Source organism: Balaenoptera ricei, chromosome 2 (genome assembly GCF_028023285.1).
Source record: "Balaenoptera ricei isolate mBalRic1 chromosome 2, mBalRic1.hap2, whole genome shotgun sequence".
Taxonomy (NCBI): domain Eukaryota; kingdom Metazoa; phylum Chordata; class Mammalia; order Artiodactyla; family Balaenopteridae; genus Balaenoptera; species Balaenoptera ricei.
This window is the reverse complement of record NC_082640.1, coordinates 71209398-71228592: the sequence shown is the minus strand read 5'-3', so window position 1 is coordinate 71228592 and position 19195 is coordinate 71209398. Positions and strand designations below refer to the sequence as shown.

At 51.1% G+C, this 19195-nt stretch overlaps 1 protein-coding gene across 4 annotated transcripts; it reads right to left on the bottom strand.

The window, feature by feature from the left end:
* Nucleotides 1–783: 783 nt before the first annotated feature.
* CILP (cartilage intermediate layer protein) lies at nt 784–14918 on the bottom strand. 4 transcript variants are annotated; one of them, XM_059913006.1, is made up of 9 exons: nt 14823–14918; nt 12798–12968; nt 10818–10910; nt 9553–9822; nt 8107–8289; nt 7396–7710; nt 6519–6627; nt 5681–5838; nt 784–3840 (listed from the first exon to the last, which is right to left on the bottom strand). In XM_059913006.1, the coding sequence occupies exons 2-9, from the start codon at nt 12874–12876 to the stop codon at nt 1475–1477; spliced, it is 3573 nt and encodes a 1190-aa protein (XP_059768989.1). In that variant the 5' UTR covers nt 12877–12968; nt 14823–14918; the 3' UTR covers nt 784–1474. The 4 variants fall into 4 exon arrangements, with proteins under 4 accessions (XP_059768989.1, XP_059768990.1, XP_059768991.1 ...); XM_059913007.1 differs by lacking the exon at nt 10818–10910; XM_059913008.1 differs by lacking the exons at nt 9553–9822; nt 10818–10910.
* Between the last annotated feature and the right edge of the window lie 4277 nt (nt 14919–19195).

Sequence of the window (19195 nt, the reverse complement as noted above, 5' to 3'; positions counted from 1 at the left end):
AGGAGAGCTTTTTGTCCTGATTGTAAATGATGCCCTCTCCTCCCCCAGTCCCCTTGGCCTCTTTCCTAATAGATTCTGGAGAGGTTGGGAAAGAGGCAATCAGTGCATCTTACTCAACCCTACATCCCTGGCTATTGATGCCTCCAAGATCACTTTGGCGCCATCCAGTGGCCTCTGATTTACTGTTTTAAACCAAATACCTTTTCCAAAAACAAAAAACCCTGTCCTTTTGGATCAGTCATCCAGTCATTTTACTCAAGGGACAGATGCTGTTACCTGGCAGAGGCTGTTACACACAGAGGCTGGTGTCTGGAAAAGCTGGGCATCTTTGGAAGAGCTTGGAATAAAAAAAGAAAAAGCCCATCACTTCTGAGTGAGGTCAGCCAGCCCAGCTGGAGAAGGCAGCAGGCTGTGGGGGAATGCCAAAGGACCACTGGGCCAGCTTGCCAGACCCTGGGCCAAGCCATTGTATAAGCTCCCCATTACTGGAATGAAAGAAAGGAAAAAAAAATCAGGACATGTTTTCAGCTTTGCTCAGGGGCTCAGAACATCTGGGAGGGGCTCACAACTCCAGGAATCTCTGTTCTTCTCTGCAAATGGAAAACATGATCTATGAGAACAAACTTGACCAGTAGAATATGTGCCTAGTCATCCAGCCCTGTAACTTAGGGTTAGGTGGCACTGTGCCTCATGCCACCTGGTGACCACTTTCCAGAGACCTCTCTGTCCCTCTGAGCAGTTGGCTCAGTTTAATGGTTTAAAGACAGGTCTGTGACTTCAAAATCAAGTACAAAATGTGCATTTATTGACATCTGTTCTGGGCCACACTGGGCTTCTAGAAAGAAAAAAAGCAAATATAAAGGGAAACACACTAATATAATTAGCAACCTAGGGCAGTTGTGGATACCAGGAGATGTTTTTTTCCAGACTTGGTAGAGGAACTATGATTACCCTATACTCAACAGTGTAACACTGAACGTGCACTAGAGTTCCAGATTCAGCAAAAAAATAAATGTTATTTATAATTCAAGTAAAAATATTTTACCACCTTTTATATGTATGAACTGTGATGGAGGCCTTGCTTACATCCTGTGGAGCAAGGCCAAGAAATATGTTTTATATTGGTTATTTGATCTTCAACATCATATTATCATTATTGTAGAGGTGGGCAAAACCATGCAAAAAAGAAAATGAAGGACATTTCCATGTATGGCACTAAATGAAGAATGCTCAAAGCCACAGAGTTTGCCCATGGCCAATTTCCTGTGTTTCTTGTAAAGAACAGGGCAAAGAGGCTTCATTTTGACATTTTGGGGGCTCCATGCCAATCAATATCACGGGACAAAGACAGTAAGTAAGGGAATGAAGAAACAAACGAGCAAGTTGCACCAAAACAGATGGGCTTAAATTAACCGAGTGACAGTTTGGGCGTCAGTCTCACAATGGCTGTGGGGAGAAGGAAGTACCACAAGCCTTAGTTGCTCAGAGGCTGCTGAGCAACCCCGGAAACCCTCAGAGAGGCCACCCCTCTGCGCCAGCGCTGGCCACCCTGACTTGCCCGCTGCCTCCTTGAGGGCGCTCTTCCCCTGACAGTGCTTGCGGAGGAGGGCCGGGCCGGGATGCTTTGGAGGTACTGGAAGGCACTCTGACGGCCCACCTGCCTCTCTATGCAGTTAAAGGTCAGGGCCACTCCCACATTGCTCTTCATGACTCTGGAGGAGCCATCAGATGTGCCATCAAAGCACCGGCCAAGTGCAATCTCCTTGGCCATGCGAGGGTCCTGGTCAGTGACAGTGTAGATGCCATAGTTGTGGCCCAGTGGGTCCAAGGGCGCCAGCATGGTGTACTCACTGGTGTCGTTGTTGACCGGCAGTGGTAGGTGGTTGACCAGGTACTCATGCAGCATGGAGTTTACGCTGACTCGATGGCAGCTGCCCTGGGGGATAACCTTCACCAGCGTGCGGTCTACACGGTCCTGGTCATAGAGCATCCCACTGCACTTGAACTCCAAACAGGCAGCTGAGACATTGGGCTGGTCCCTGTCCCGCGTGCTCTTCACATCCCGGATTCCGTACAGCTTTCCCACTGTCTGCCGGTGGGTGCCCCCCATGTTACGGGATCGCACGTTCACCTCCAGTGGCCCCATGATCTTCACCTTGATATAGCAGGCCCTGAACTCCATTGGCTTGGGCCACCATGCCAGGTAGTCTTCAGTCCAGCTCATGGGGTCATCCTCGTTGAAAGGGACCGTGTTGTAGTCATATCGATCCCCCTCAATCTGGTAGAACCGGAAGTGGGCTGCACTGGGAGGTACTTCCTCGCATGCCTGGAGGTTCTCAAATGCATAGATGGGTCCATTGCTCTCCTCAGCTGAGTTGGGCCTTGGCTTGGCCATGCTGATCTGGAAAGCTGTCTTCTTGACCTGTGGGTCCTCATGGTCTGTCCGGCGGTACTTGAGCTTGTTGAGGTAGGGCTGAGGGACACCAATTGCATTTGGGTTGAATTTAGGAGAAGACTCCACTGCTTCCAGTTCTTCCCCAGCCAGGCTGGCTAAGACATAGGCAGAGTAAGCATCAGGGGACTGGTCATCGCAGAAGGCAGGCAGACAGGCCCCATTGGGGCCAGTGATGACACTGTCAAAGCGGCCCCAGGCCCTGGGGTTGGAGGAGAAGCCAGTCCTGGGCTCCAGGTTGATCACAGAGACCACGACACCCTGCATCTGCTCACTGGGCAAGAACCTCTGACTTCGGTAGGCCCTCACCTTGATGAAGCACCTCCTGCTTTCAGGGACATCCAGGTTAAAGAGCCTCCTCTCACGGATCTCCATGTTGCCCACCAGGAAGGTCCTGTCTTCCCTTCTGTTCCGCCTTTGGCTTTCAAATTTGAAGTCACCTTCCTCCTCCCACAGCCCTGTGCCTGGGTTGAGTGACCAGAGTTTCATCATGGGCAAGTGCTCTGGCATCTTGACCTGGGTTGAGTCGAGGTGGACCTTCACCTTGCCAACATTAAGTGACTCTGAGGTGGCCTCATCTGTGAAGTCCACAGAGAACATGCCATATGTCCGAAGGGGGAAGATGTCTCCTTCATCATTGATGAAGTTCAGGTCACTCTGGGCAGCAGTAGCTGTGGAAATATTCCGGGGATCCAGGAAGATCACACTGGCCTTTACTTTTCCTGTGTAGGGCTCCCCGTTCTGCCGGTAGAAACTCTTGGATGGGATCTCCAGCTCAGCCACAGGATCTTCACCAGCCATATCCCCCAAGGGGATAATGTTGGTCTCCATGGCCTCCAAGGTGATGGGCTCTTTCCACCGAAGCATCTTGATCTCATGGAACACCGCACTCCCCTTCTTATTGAAGGGCAGCACTTTGGTGGTGTTGACAAACTTCTGCAGCCTGTCCACAAATGTGAGCACCAGCCTCTCAGTGTCCTGAGGGACGTGGAGGGTGAACGTGCCCTTGTAGCCAGTCATGCTCACACGCCTGTTCCCCATGTACACGTGGCCAAAGCGCATGGGTTCCCCATTGTCAGAGGCGCTGACGCGTCCCCGCACGATACTCTGGGTCTCCGTACACCGCTGGCAGCTGCACTCCGTGGCCACCTTCGTGGGCAGCGTGTACCCACTGCACTGGATCTCCCTCTCCTCTGTTTTGGAGATCCCACAGCAGTTATCCACAGCATCCTGGCACCTGATCCCATTATCCTGCTGCCCTGCACAGGTCTTGACAGGGCAATGACCCACATCATAGTAGAAGGAGTTGGTGGCATTCTGGAAACAATCATGGGGCAGCTGGATAAGGTAGCTCTCGGGGGTTGGGTTGCAAGGAGTCTCATCGGGGGCTATGGAGGGAAATAGTTTGGATATTAAATGCAAGTTCTTTTCCTACATAAAGGGAACCTCAACCTCCCCTCTCTGCCATACTTTAGGGTTTTCAAAGTACTTGTGTGATCCCAACTCTCACAGAACTCCTCTGAGGGAGATAGAACAGCTATTACTAATTCCATTTCACACACAGGGAACAGAGTTTGCTGCTGAGACCACTAGAGTAATCGTCCTAATTGGAGGGGGTCTTGAAAATTCGTGAGGGTGTTTTGAGTTACCACCAAAATTGGCAGTGCTACTGACTTATAATGGGCAGGGGGCCTTGCAGCTCTGTTTTCTGCAGTGCCTGACACTGTCTCTCATAAGGAATTCTTCTGCATCCTGTTTGACTTTCACGTATTCTATAGACATTCATGTAGGTGGAAAACTTGTTTAAAATTATCGGAGCCTGGTATTTTCTACATGACTTTACCATACATTGAATTTTTCAAGAATGCAACTACCATATAAATCAAGCTAAGATTGTACTTTGTTTAGCTTGGAAAAATACCAAGAATTGCTTCTTGTCTCAGAAAAATCATGTACCTACAACAATTGCCCAAGGAATGTGAAATGATGCCCCTGTATCCATCAGCATTTATAGCTGTCACATTCATGGTGACTGGATTCAAGTGCAAGTGTCTGACCTCTTGGTTGATGTTCTTGTGTCATTATGCCAAAGCACTTACATATTGAAATACATACTATTTTGTATTAAAATTATTTTCTTTGTATTTCCCTTTTATGTTATTAGGGCCATGTGCATATATATTTGGAAATTATATGTAGTTATGATCTATAAATTTAACTTTAGAATAGTAAAAAATATTTTTAATTGAAAATATTAAAAATTTAAAGTATTAAGAATAACTGGAAAAAAAAAAAGAAAGAAAGAATAACTGTGACAAGCAGGGAGCATTGGTATAATGAGCTGGGAACCACTGCTGACAGTTTTCCACATCTCCTCTGCCAAGGTTCAAGTGCCCTGTGTCCTGCCTGCCCTGAGGTGTGTTACTCAACTTTCTTGGAGTCTCTGAAATATTTCAAAATCCTTCCAACAAAATTTCTTCTGCCTTTTGTTTGCTTTTGTTTAGGACAATAACTAAGATATCCTCCTTCTCCTTCACTTTCCAAGTACAGTTTACTGATTGGTCTTGGCCTCCAGTCTCTCCTCCTCCAGCTCACTTCTAGAAACCAGCTTTAATCAGGTCCCCCTTTCTTGTAAAGCCCCCTCAGTTTCCCACTTCTATACCTTGCTCATGCTGGCCCCTTGATCTGGAATGCTCCCATCTCCATACACACAGACCCTGGCCATTGTTTAAGACCAGGGATTCACAGCATTGGCTGCAAATTAGAATTACCTGGGGGAGATTTTAACCTGTGCATGACCAGGCCACATCCCAAACCAATGAAATCAGGCTCTCTGGAGGTAAGACCCAGGCGTCAGTATTTTAAAAAACTCAACAGATGATTCCAACGGGCGGCCAAGGCAGAGAACCACTATTTAAGCCTCAAGCAACCAGCCATAGTCACTCCCACCTGGAAAGTCTCTGTCTCTCATCTATAGAGTCCACAACTCCTTATCTCCTGTTTTAACTACATTTTTTCCATCTTTACTGACTTGTCTCTTATTTCTCCACCCGTCCTGGAGTGGCAGCTCTGTGAGGGTAGGATCGAGGTCTGTGCCATCTTTGTGTCCCAGAGAGCACAGCACTGTGCACAGTCCAGAAAAGCCCAAGGTTTTACTGCCCAGGAATGCCCACTGGGGTGCTCCCCAGTGCTGTAGCAGGGGTTCCCCAGGGGCCCTGACAGTCTTACCTATGACAGTCAGCCGGGCGACATGGGACTTTGCAGCCCCAGCGTCACTCTGGGCCTTGCAGAAGTACTCCCCGGCCTGGTCCCGCTGCAGGTTCCTCAGCACCAGCTTGCTCTCGTGTTTGTAGAGGGAGGGGTCCAACAGTGTGCTGTTATGGTACCTGCAAGGGATGGAGAGGGACAGCCTGAGGGGGCAGTAGGAGGGCTGGTATCCTTGGGGACAGTGCCAGGAGCAAGGCAGATGGTGGACGGGTCCCTGCAGACACCAACACCACCACTGACTCAGCTCATTCAAGAACACTGACTGGCCTGGGAGTCAGGGGACTCGATTCTGAGTCTCAGCCCCACCACTAACTGGCTATGGACCCTTAGACAAATCATTTCACGTCTGAGTTTCAGCTTCCTGTTCAATGAAATGGGAGCAGTGATTCCTAGCTGACTCCATAGAATTGTTGAGAGGGTCAAACAAGATAATGGCTATAAAATGTTTGTGAAGGGTAAAGGACAGCCACTGGGGACACTGACCTTGTTTGCCCTTGTCTGGGAAATTAGGGCTGGGGAACCTGGTTCTGTGTCCCAAGGATATGAGTCAGGACCCCAAGACCAGAGCTGCTCTGGGGGGACCCCAGCTTTGATAGGACAACAGGGCTTGCTTGTTGTCTGGGTGGCCTCAACCCTGCTGGCCCCCACTTGTAAGTGCCCGTTTCCTGGCTCTGCACCAGGGCCTTACTTGTAACTTTATTCTATCAGTTATTGTCGTGATTAATAAGTCCAGACCCAATGCAAGAAAGCTCTGGTTTCCAAGAGGAGAACTGGGCCAGGCAGCTGGCAGAATACTCACCAGAAATACTTGTCTGGTTTGGGCTTCCCCGTGGCCTTACAGCACAGGGACACACTCTGCCCAGCTCTCCGTGCTTTTGTCTTGGGGTTCATCACAATGTATGGAGTCTCTGAGACAGAAGATGAGACATGGTGTTTTGGGTTTTTCTTTGTGACAGGTTCTCCAGAGCCTTGCTCCCTCAGGTATTTTGACATGTGTTAAAATTGTACAACTTCACACACACCACCCAGCCCCTCTCTAATGGTCCTAATAAGTAGCTGGTCCAGAATGGAGTCCACTCCCTCCATCTACTCAGCCTGGAACCTGCTCCCATGGCCTCTCGGGCAGCATCTGGGTGAGGCAGTGGAGAACCAAGGGGACCTTGTACCAGCCAAGATTCCCAAACACTGCCATTGAGACAGAGCTGGCTGCTCTGCTGACTCCAGCAGAATTTTCTGGCCATTCTGCACCATTTCTGAATTCCCCCAGCCTCTCTCCCTATGCCCTTCAAACGTTATACTGTATTGTAATTGACTATGTTAGATAAGGTGACCAGGAAAGAACTCATACATTTGAGGGAGCAAGCCATGCCAATATCTGGGGGAAGAACACTCCAAGCAGAGTATATAGCAAGTGCAAAGGCCCTGAGGCAGGAGTGTGCCCGTGTGTTTGAGGAACAGATAGGAGTAGAGTGACTCAGTGTGGGTGGAGGGGACTATAATAGGAGAGGAGAGGGGAAGAGAGAAGAGAAGGAATGGGGGGTCTGGCAGATGATGTTGGGACTTGGGGATTTTTGAGTTTTACTCTGGGCAACCTGGGAAGCCAGCTCTTAGTACTGTAATCCTTTTATTTAAAAGTCCAGCCTTCTCCCCAGCCCTATCCCAGAGAAGTTAAGTACCTGCCCTCATGAACTCCGCCTTGATGGTGGCTGCCTTCAGTCTAGTCTTAGGCATTGTGAGCCTGATAGGGGCAAACTTGGTCTTTGTGATCTTCAGGATGCTTTTGCCATCGGGGCACAAGCCAGGGACTCGGAACCTCCCGCTGCTGTCCGTCTGGGTCAACAGCTTAGGTGTTTTGGTCAGGACGTAGACAGTAGCCCCTGAGGCTGGGGCACCCCCAGGGAGGGAGACAGCCCCATACAGCACGAAGTCCTGGCACATGCAGGCGTCACAGTCAGCATTCACCTGGCCCATGGGGCAGGTCAGGTCACAGGCTGTGGAAGAAGGGGCCACATGAGGAGGGCATGTGTGGATTCTGGCCCTCCTTCAGTCACGTCCCAGCCTGTGGACTCACATATGCTTCCTCTCCCCCTTAGGCCTTTGTTACCCTTCCTCATCAGCCTGCATGACTAATTCCTACTCATCCTTCAGGACTTAGCTCAGGACACCTCCTCTAGGAAGCCTTCCTCAATTCCCCTAAGCTATAATAATTGACCGTGCACTATGCTCCCACATTATCCTCTACATCCCCCATCGGTGCACGTAATAGATGCTCAGTTAATACTTGATGAATGAATGGATGAATCTGTCTCAGTCTGACCCTCTAATCTATTCTAGGCTGCTTTAGCCCCAGCCCCATGCCTGCCCAGTACCAAGAGCAGGGGTAGTACCTGAACAGGCCTGCTCCATGCAGAGCCGACCCTGCTCGGTGGCATCATTGCACAGTGACACCGTCTCCGCCAAGCAGGTGCGTGTTCGGGTCTGGACCCCAGGGTGACCACAAGCAGCAGAACACTTGCTCCAGGGAGACCACGGGCTCCAAAGGCTGTGCTCTGTGTCTTGGCGCAGGGATCCTGCAAAGCAGGATCAGCAGATGGTCTGACTTCCCTCTCAAAGGGACTCTGTCAGGAAATCTGACCCAGAGGCTGTTTTTTCTCAGAGAGCAAGGCCTCCATTTACATCATAGATGTCACTGATATTTCTATTTCCTGCAATGATCTTTCCAACAGATGGACATCAAGAGTCTTGAGGAAGTGGTGTCTCTAAGTTTTACAAAAACACCGAATGGCCTAGGGGTGGCCCTGAGAGGGACTTGTTGGCCAAGCACTGGGACTTTGATGCGCTGTCCTAGGAGGTGCAGGGATAGCACCATCTTACCCTTTACCCATGCTCCTGAAGAAGGGCCCCCCGGGAAGTCAAGGCCTGGGGCCTCAGTGACATCAAGCCCCCTCTGCCCACCCTCCTCACCTCTGGTCTGAGGCCTGTGTACAAGAATGGAGGCCTCGGACCTCACTCAGGAGACCTTGCTCAGCCTGAGCTCCCACTCCAGACGACCACCACTGCCTCCGGGGCCTGCAGGGTCAGGCCGTGTTCACTGGCAGGATCCCGGGAGGGGAGCGTGCATATCCAAGAAGTGGGCAGGCCTGCAGCTGGCTCTGAATTATCCAGTGTGGGGAGAGGGGATGGAAAGAACACGAACTCTTGGGCTCTGCAAACACAGGCATGGGTTTAAATCCCAGCATTCCATTTATCAGCTGTGTCGTCCCAAGAAGTTACCTAAACTCCCTGAACCTGGAATAACTTGTCAAAATGGAGATTCCTCACAGGTCAGTTGTAAAGGTTGAGTAATGTAGATAACTAGCAGTGTCTGGCACAGAAGAACTAACATAGAAACTGACGCTTAGTGGACCTTCACCTTCATTAAGCCCTCTACATTCATTATCTCATTTAATCCTCATAAAAACCCCTACGAAGGATTACTAATATTACCCCTGTTCTACATGTGAGAAACCTGAGGCTCAGAGAGCTTCAGAACATTTGCCTAAGGAACACAGTAGAGATGGTAGGCCCAGATTCAAACCAAGCAGCCCAACCGCAGAGCCTGTGGTCTTCACCACTGTGCCACATGCACTCAGTAAAGTGGATTGAAAGGAAATTACCCATCAACACAGAACACTGCTGGGAAGATTATGGTTCTCATGACACTAATGGGTTATTATGGAGTCAAAGCATGTGTATGTGTGTGATAACCAGAGTTCCCGTAGCCGGACGCAGGTCCTGGCTCTCCCTTTGCTGAGGCTGGTGGGAGGTAGCGGGTTGGGACTGGTCAGGCTCACCTGGCGGGCAGAGGAAGCGCACGGTATAATTGGAGCAGTTCTGGCCAGGCCGCTGCTCCCTGTTGAGGCACCAGAAGCCCTCAAGGGGGTTGCCATGGACCACTTGGCCAGTGCTGCCTGCGGGTATCCAGTCGGTGGTCCAAGCCTCTAGCCGCAGGGGCCGAGGACACACCCGGTCCCCGTAGTAGAAGTGAATGGCATCCAGCCGCTCGTAGTCGCCCCGCCCACCTGGGTGGTCGATGTTGAACCACGTTGTCCACTCCCCAGGACCTGAGAGAGAGCCAGGTAGGAGAGGAGCCAGGCCCTGGAGCTCCAGGTGAGCTCAACCTCCGCAAGTCATCCCTAATACCCCTCACCCGTCCCTCACTGGTCTCAGGCCCTCATCGCATCTCTCTCTCCAGCATCTCTCCAATCTCTTACACTTCTGCACACCCTACTGCCAAAGGTTCTGTTAAAGCTCTCAGCAGCCTTGGCTGTACCATGTCAGAAACTTCCTGCCTGGGTCTCTACCTCCAGCTTCCTCCGAACCCATCCCCACCCCTCTCCAAACACTGCAGTCAGGGTGAGCTTTCTCCACGTGGCTTGGGCCACATCACTCCTGGCTTTAACTCTCTTAACCAGGCATTCAGGTGCTGGTGAGCTGGCCCCTGGTATCTCTCCATCCTCATCTTCCCGCTCTCTCCCTGCCAGCCTGTGCTCTGGCCCCAGCAAGCCCTACAGCATTTCTGGAAGCTACCAGGCAGCTTCATGATTCTGAGCTGTCCTATATACTTGGTCTCTCTGGCTGGACAGAGATGTAGGCCAAATGCCTTTTCTTTTTTTTTTTTTTCCACACCGCACAGCATGCAGGATCTTAGTTCCCCCACCAGGGATGGAACCCACGCTCCCTGCAGTGGAAAGCATGGAGTCTTAACTACTGGACCACCAGGGAAGTCCCCAAATGCCTTTTAAAAGTGGGTTTCAATCTGTATGACAGACTCTAGGTCCTTGTTATACAGCAGAAACTAACACAACATTGTAAAGCAATTATACTCCAATAAAGATGTTAAAAAAAAAGATATCTAAATATATATATATATATATATATATATTACAACCATGACCATTAGCCAAGTAGCTACAAATAAAACATTTTTGAAAATTAAAAAAAAAAAAAAAGTGGGTTTCTATGGAGCGCTGACATTGTTCCCTGTCTGCAGAGATCCTCTTAGCAAGCTCAGTAAAAACCCTCCCCCCAGTCACTCCCTGCTTCAGCCACAACTCACTGTCCAGGGGGTCAGCAGGCTTGGCAAAGATGCCTGAGGTCCTCTTCCCAGGCTGGACTCTTCTCACCGACTGAGTGAGCATCATCTGCCTCCCTGAGGGCCAGGAGGATAAGTGAGAGGCCAAAACAGTTACAGGGGCCCAGCAGGGTCCTGCTACTAGCCTCTCAAGACATAGGGAAGCAGTGTGATGTGGGGGATGGAACATAAGCACTGGGTATGGGTTCAAATCCCCACTCTGCCACTTACTGGCTGTGTGACTTCACAAAAGCTTTATTCCTTTAAATCTGTTCCCCCATAAAATAGAGCTGCATCAACAATGACCACATCATAGGGTCCTGGTGCATATTCAGGGTGATGGTGACGGTAAAGGGACATGGCATGCAGCGCATGGTCAACGAATGGTGGTTCTCTTTTCACTCTTGTTCTAGAAAGGGACCATGGGATGCTGCTGAGCAGCTGGGGCTCCTACTTTAGGGTTTGAGCCTGTTCTTCTTGGCGGAATGGAACCTCACTTTCCTCATCTGTAAAATGGACATATTAGTTCCCACTGCACATATGGTGGTCCAGTTGGCATGAGGATTCCATGAGGTAACACAAAGTAAACATCTCTGAAGTATACGGAGATTGAGACTGTGAGCCCCAGTCACTCTGCCACTTCCTGACTGTGTGACCTTGGGCCAGATACTTAACTCATCTGACCCCTCATCATAAAGTGAGGATAATAATAGTTCCTATCCCAGAGGATTGTAGGGATTAAATAAGCTCATTCATAAAATCCACTTAGAACAATGCCTAGCACAGAATGTTTGCTGAATAAGTGTTAGCAACTCCTTTTAGCTCAAGACCTGGACAATAGATGTCCATTTCCCTTCTCCCGGCAAAGTTTGGCTTTGGGAATCCACCCTCACCCTCATAGGGCCTAACTGGAGGAGTGGTCCTTTAATTTTCTGACCCCAGGCTGGCAAAGTCTGCCTGAGGAAGGGTATAGGGACCTCGGGCCACAGGCAGTGAGCCTCCAGGCCCACGCCACCGGAGGCTGCGTTGGGGGCTCCAAAATGGAAAGGAGAAAGGAGAGCAGAGCACTGCAAAAGCTTTGAAAGGTAATTAAATCTCACATGAGAGAGCCAAATCAGTATTCTCTTTGCTGCTTAATTGGGGTGATAGGAGCTCTTTTAATCAAACTAATCTGATTTCCCCTCAGATGGCTGAATGTTAATCATCTTCCCCAACAGCAGCTGTCAGGGTAGAAAGAGCAAGGCAGGAGGTGGGCACATGTAGGGTTTGGCAAGATGCTGAGACAGCCTTTGTTCCTGCATCTGTGGTCACAAAGCCTGCAGTGCTCGCTGCTTTATGAGAGGATTTTGAGCATATTTTTGCTTTACCTGAGTATGTGGCTAGAAATCAGGAAAGGAAGGGGAGATGGGAGAGAGTATACAGGATAGTGCTGGGAGCTCTGATGCTTAGAAGCCTTGGGGAGCCCACCAGGCATATTCTCTCCACCTGTTCCCTTGAGAACTCAGTGTCACCAGAGAATGGGGTCAGAGGACAAGGAGACCAGAAGGGGTTCTGGTGTCTCTGTGAAATTTGGCTACAGGGTCTAAATGAATTTTCATGAAACTAAAACCAAAAATCTGGCTGTGAGAACTCAGTGATCCCTTTTGCTTTGGCTATCAGAAAGCTCAGAGCTAAACTTAACACTCAGGGGCGGTGGTAACCCTCTTATCTTTTTTCCGCCTTCTGAGTGACACTTACCCTGCTCCTCACTTAAAAGATTCTGTTCTGTGAGTTTTAATATTGGAACTTATCTCAAATCCTTTAGGAAAACAAGCAGGGTATAAATTATGAATAAATAGACAAACCAGCCTCAGGTCTTAGTGCCACTGCTGTGGCTTAAGGCAGATGCAGAGTTGGGTCCCAGACCATAGTGACTTCATTATGACAAGTGGGGAATTAGAGAGACAGTAGATACTTAGCCTGTACCCAACAGAGAGGTGACCTCTAGGACCAGGAAGAAGAACACGCAGGCCTTGATCACCACCATCTTTCCTCCAGGTCCCATGGGGAACGTGGCAGGAGTTGAGTGAGGGCTCCTTCACAGAGTCGGATTGTTCCTGGAACGTGATCCCCTGAGAAGTTTCTCAGATCAGTGACCTGCAAAGAAACAAAGCTTGTCAGGTTCCACTTCTCTGAGTCACCTCTTAGGGCTTGAGCAGAACTATTTCTTGAACTATCAAGGGTGAAAGGTGGACAGAATGAAGTCTTGTGAGAGTGACACCTGCCCAAATTGCAAATCTGGGCAGCTTGCAAGATGCAGAGAGTCAGACTCTGAGTTCACATGAGGCAGACCTGGATTCAAACCCCGGGTCCAGGTGCCAGGGTCCCCACATCGAGATAGGACACAAGGGACAGTAGGGGTGAGAAGTTTCCTTGCCAATGAGGAGGGGCCTGGGCTCACCCGCGGCAGCCTCTGGGTGACTCATTAATCATTTCCCAGACCCGGGCTTGGGGGCATGTTTTGCTACCCCTTGGTGGGACTCCAACTCTCACACAACAGGCCTACATATTAAGGCTATGCAGCCCCTGCCCCGACTACAGTGGCGCCTCACAGGGCAGGCCAGCTGAAGGGTGCAGATGCTTCAGACACACCACCTCCATGAACACATTCCCAGATGTGCACTGGCTGCGGCTGGAACACATTTCTGGCCTGTCTGTTTGGGGCGTGGCTGGGAGTTACACAGCCAGAGCCTGCTGAGGGAGAGCAGAGGGGACGCACTGGGAGAGGCTAGGGCCCCCCAGTAACTGCTGAGCGTGGGTTACGGGGAGAGGAGAGCAGGCCTGGCAATAGGGCAAGGACGCAGGGGGAGCGGCCCAGGCTCCCGCTCAATTTTCTCTCTCCCCAGAGCTCTGGCCAGAATCGGACCAGTGCCTGGAAATTCAAAAGTGATTCCCTTCAACCTCCAAAGTCCAGGGTGTGGTGAGAAAAGGGAGATTCCTCCTTTCTGGAAAAAAAGATTCAAAAGCACTTTGTTGGGACTTTCCTGGAGGCGCAGTGGTTAAGAATCCACCTGCCAATGCAAAGGACACGGGTTCGAGCCCTGGCCCGGGAAGATCCCACATGCCGCGGAGCAACTAAGCCCATGCGCCACAACTACAGAGCCAGCTCTCTAGAGCCCTTAAGCCACAACTACTGAGCCCACGTGCCACAACTACTGAAGCCCGTGCGCCTAGAGCCCGTGCTCTGCAACAAGAGAAGCCATGACAATGAGAAGCCCATGCACTGCAACGAAGAGTAGCCCCCACTCACCACAACTAGAGAAAGCCCACGTGCAGCAATGAAGACCCAACACAGCCAAAAAAAGAACACAAAAATCCCGCAAATAAATAAATGTATTTTTAAAAAAATAGCACTTTGTTGTCCCAGAAGAACAGACCAATCCCATGCTGCAGACCATCCAGCTCTAAGCCCACTAACTCCACCACCACCCGTTTCTCAGCCCAGAGGACAGAGCACGGGTGTCCCCGAGGTCTCCAGCTCTTGTGTGTCTCATCCCAAGCTCCCAGGCTCTGAGTAGAGGGCTGAGCGCTCCGTGGGCTTGCACAGCGTTCAGTCTGGAACTGCTCCGCAACCGTCTGGGAAGCCGAAATGGCCTGAGGCACCTTGTGGAAAAACCATTTCCCATCTGGCAGCCCGTGGAAGTTTCTTCAGCATATGCTCTGCTGGTGAGGCTCCCTATCCCACGGGTCCCAGAACTCTCGGATAAAGAAGACTGGCTGACCGCAGGAAAAAAGCAGAGCGCCCAGAGGTACAGAGATCCTGACTGGGACCCTCTGAGGGCCCCTATCCTCAGGTGGGGGAGGGAAAAGACCTTGGGTCAATGGGAGAAAGGAGAGAACTCCAAAGCAGAAAGGGGAGTCTTCTCTGGGGGAGATAAGGGGTGATCAGGAATAGCTGAGCCAGGCAGTGGGGTGCAGGGATGGGCTGAGGAGAGTAGGAGTGGGGCTCACCGTGTCCTGAGCGGGACTCCTCAGCTGGGGAGTCCAAGTCTTCCTCTCCCCAGCAGTCCAGCCACTGGGCCTTATATAGCACAGCTGGTGGCTCAGCCTGTGGCAATGCACCACGGGAAGCGGCTGTGAAACCAGATCCAAGCCTGAGGAAGCTCGGCCTTCCCCACCCCTCCCCACATCCCCTGCAGACTCCAGGGGCCCGGAGCTTCCAGATCCTCAGAGGGAGAGGCTGCAGGGCCTGGGGATGGGCCAGGTGGGCAGCTGCCTGGGGCTCCATAGGCCAGAGCAGAGGGATGAGTGGGGAGGCTGTTGGGCACTGAGCAGCCTGGGAAGCGGCCAAGGGCAATTCTATATGTGAGCAGCATTTCATAGCTCAGGAGGTGGGATGCTCTTGCCTAAGCTTTGCTTGCTGATCCCTCGCATGGCCCTGGCCCTGGACCACCTATGCAGAGAAAGAACTTTGCTGGCCTTAGCACATACCCCAAGCTCTCTTAGGGCCACAGATCACCTGGCCTCTCAGCTGGGGGAGCTTGGTCTGAGTTGGGCAACTACTCAGCTTCTGTGGCTTCTGAGGGAGCACTTAGGGAACCTCAGAGGGGACAAGGGACAGAGGAATGGTGGGGCACAGGATGAGAGTAGTTCTTCCTTACCTTTGCCTGCTTCAATTTGGGTACCTGCCTATACCCATTGGACCCGAGAGGAGCTCCTGCATGTGGATTCTCTGAGATCCTGCCAGATGCTCATATGTGTGTGTGTGTGTGTGTCTGACTTTGGGTATGGGTGCCACCAGCAGTGAACAGCAGCCTTACCCATAGGTGGCACAGGCAGATGCTTGTGTTTCCAGACTTCACCCGCCTCCCCTGCAGCATGAGTTTGCCTGTCGTCACAGGCAGCAGTTCTGTAATTTCAGCGTGCATTAGAATCCCCTGGAGGGCTTGTTAAAACACAGATGCTGGGCCCCTCACCCAGACTCTCTAGTTCAGTAGGTCTGAGGTGAGGCCCGAGACTTTGCATTTCTAACAAGCTCCCAGGTGATTTTGATGCGGCTGGTTAACAGACCACACAAGGAGAGAGTACCAGGTGGAGGCAGAAGATGGGGAGGGGTGAGCCAGGGAGACAGCAGGAGCTTCCAAGGCCTGCCTCATGTCTCAGGCTCATCTGGCCTGGGCTGGGCTTTCTGCCTCATGCAGGGCCTGGAGATGGAGGCCTGGCCCATGTGGCCCTCCACACCAGTGTCAGCTCACTCTTTCCACACACCCTCACTGAGCACCTGTTTGGGGGCAGGCTCCAGGCTGGGCACTGGGAGGCCATAGGGAGGAGATGTGTCCATGCATTCAGAGGAAAGAGCCTTGTATGGAAATGATCCCACAGTGTAGCCGTGCACACTCTTATCCAGAGAGCTGTGCGTGTGTGGTTGTGTGTGTCTGTGCCTGTGTATATGCTGTATGTGTGTATGTATGTGTCTTTCTCTCTATGTGAATGTGTGTGTGTGAGTGTGTGTGTGTACAAACAAGGGTTTAGGAGCTCTGTTTCTCTGAGCATCATCTTGGACAGGAGCTGTTGGGGGAGAGGAGGATGGTGGAGGAAGGATGTTGAGCAGGGACAGCCCCTAAGCAGATCTGGGGCACAGAGCTGGTTTGCTTTTTCTGTTGGAGCCTGGTCTCCCTCCTGGCCCCCAGCTTTTGGTCCATAGATCCTGTAGTAGACCCAGTCTGGTCCAATTATTATCAGAGCCAAGCCATGAAGCAGCTTTAGCCTGAACTAAGTGAAGGCAAATTCTGAACTGAGTGAAGCCCCTGAGAACTCTGCTGGTCCATGGACAGACAAAGGCTGAACCACAATAGCCTGATCAAATAACAGGAGAAAAACAGGAACTTGGGAGTCAAAAGCCTAGTGCTGGCTCTGTTGCTAATTTTGATGTGTGATCTTGGACAAGCAATGACCCAAGTGACCCTGGACCTCAGTGTCCCCACCTGTGTAACAGGAGTTTGGACTGAGTGAGCTCTGAGTCCCCTACCAGCTCTTACAAGATTTGATAAGACGCTGACAACAAACACTGCAGAAAGGAGAGAAAAGAAGAAATGACAGCTCCAAAGAATCTCACCAGAGGTCAGGAGGGAGGCCAGAGAAGCTACCTGACCACAGAGTCTAGATAAGGAGAGCAAGGTAGACAGGAGAGGAAGGTGGGGAAAGGTAAACCAGAAGACCAGAGGTCAAGGTCAGGGTAATCAGCTGCTTTCCAAGGCCTCTACTCAATGGAACCCCAGAGTATGTGAAGGAGGTCTCTCCAGCCTCCCAAATGCACCCCTCTCTTCTCTTTCTGTAGTGGGAGGAGGGAAGCCTATAAGGTGAAGGCTTGGCAAAGTGGAGCTCCTTAGGCCATGATTCCTGCCTAGGTGTCCTTGCTTGGCCCAGAACTCACACTGAGGCCCCATCTATCCTGCCCCAGTGGCCGGAGGGTATTGTCATGGTTGGCACAGGCTGAGGGACTGTGAGCTAGAATCCCTGGGTTCTGATTACAGCCCAGCCAGTTGTGTCCCTCTAGCTCATGTCCTCCCACCTCCCCCATCAAAGAATCCTTTCCTGTCCCCAAGTGGGGCTGAGCTGTGAACTGCACAGGGCTAGATTGGTGGAATCTGAGCCCGCTCCCAGCCGGTGCTCCCAGGACTCCTTTGAGGGAGAGGCTGCTGCTCTCCTTGGCCACGACCTTAGGATAGTCAGGGCTTGGGAGGCGGCCACAGATCTGGACTGTCCAGGGCCTGGCCCAGATGGGTCAGCACCAGCCATGAGTGGCCACCTGGGGCTTCTGCAGGCCAGGCTAGTCTGCTACAGCTCCAAGCCCCAGCTTGGAACACACTGAAACCCATCAGTCACTCCCACCCCTATCCAGGGGATTGAGGGGCTTGGAGCCAAGTTTAGCCAGGCCAACTGTGACCCAAGCCTAAGGCCAGGGGTCCCCACCCTGCTGAGGGGAAAGGAGCTTGGGAACACTGGGAGGGGTCTGACATGATGCTGGTGGCTCCAGAGGAAGGTGCTGTGTCTCTAACATGCTCTCTGACCACCTCTCCCATGCTCCCATCATTGCCTCCCTGCGGCCTGAGGGGGCTTTGCAGGCCTGGGTAGGGACAAGCCACTAATGATCCCTGGGGACTGGAAGACTTGACTGTAGCTCTGAGTAACCCTCAGGGGCTGCTGACCCAGTATGTATGGGAGCCTAGACACCCAGAGTCTACGGGAGTGGGAGAGCTCACTCTCTGACCCTGTTGTTCTCCTCCCTGTCCTAGATACAGTCTGTCACTGTTCCAACCCAATGCCTTTTTAGTTTTATTCCTCAGCTTCCCATCTTGAAATACAGCCCTTCCTCCCCTCCCATGTGAATGTCCCCCACCTTTCGATGGCCCATCTCAGTCTCCTCCCTCCTGCCCTCTCTGACCACCTAGGCCCACCTTGACTATTCCTTCTCGGGTCTCAGATGATAATGTTCACCATCCTGTAATATACAAGGCACATTCATGGTCATCATCTCATCTTCAGCCTCACAGTTGATCTGCGAGGCAGGGATGACCACACCCATTTTACAGAGGGAAAACTGAGGCTCAGAGAGGTGAAGTCACTCAGACACAGTAGGTCTTCAACTCAGAGTTGCCCCTGGGAACCGGTGACCTAATGTAGACCTTGTCATGGGGTGCTCTCAGCTCAGAGGAGCCACCATGGAAATGACACTCCAGCCATATGCTCCTCAGCAAGAACATACTAGAACACTCTGGCTCTGCCTGCCTGGCACATACACCCTGCTTCCCATACATACACTAATTTCAAAAATGTCCCCATCTAACATGATACAGCTATCTATCGTACTGTGGTGGGTTAAATATGGCCACAAGTTCTTTGCAACTCTCCCGTTATGAGGTGGAGTCTCTTTACTCACCTTTGACCTGGGCTGGCTTTGTCACTTGCTTTGAACAAAGGAATGACAGAAATGACACTCAAGAGACTTTGCCACCTTCACTCCCCAGGAACACAGTCCTGAGACCACCATATAAAGAAGTCAATCTATCCTCCTAGAGGATAAGAGACCACATGAAGGAGAACTGAGGCCCCCAGCCAACAGCCAGACATGTGAATGAGGCCATCTTGAATATTCCACCTCAGCAGTTGCATAAGTGAGCCAGGTAAGACCAGCAGAGAAATGGTCTAGTCACCCATAGAATCGTGAGAAATAATAATCATTGTTGTAAGCCACTGAGTTTTGGGGTGATTTGTTGTACTGTAATAGATAACTGATATACACGCTAAGAGTAAAAGATCTTTCAGTTGCAAGAGACAAAAGCATAACTCAGATTGGATTATGCAGGAAAGGAAACTGATGGTTG

Excerpts from the sequence above, each read along its gene's own strand:
- CILP (XM_059913005.1), bottom strand. The coding sequence starts at position 11,022 with ATGTTCCATCCCCCACATCACACTGCTTCCCTATGTCTTGAGAGGCTA. Across the intron at positions 7,711-8,106 it reads CATGGAGCAGGCCTGTTCAG|CCTGTGACCTGACCTGCCCC; the intron begins GTACTACCCCTG and ends CTTCTTCCACAG. Across the intron at positions 3,841-5,680 it reads CGCCCGGCTGACTGTCATAG|CCCCCGATGAGACTCCTTGC; the intron begins GTAAGACTGTCA and ends TTCCCTCCATAG.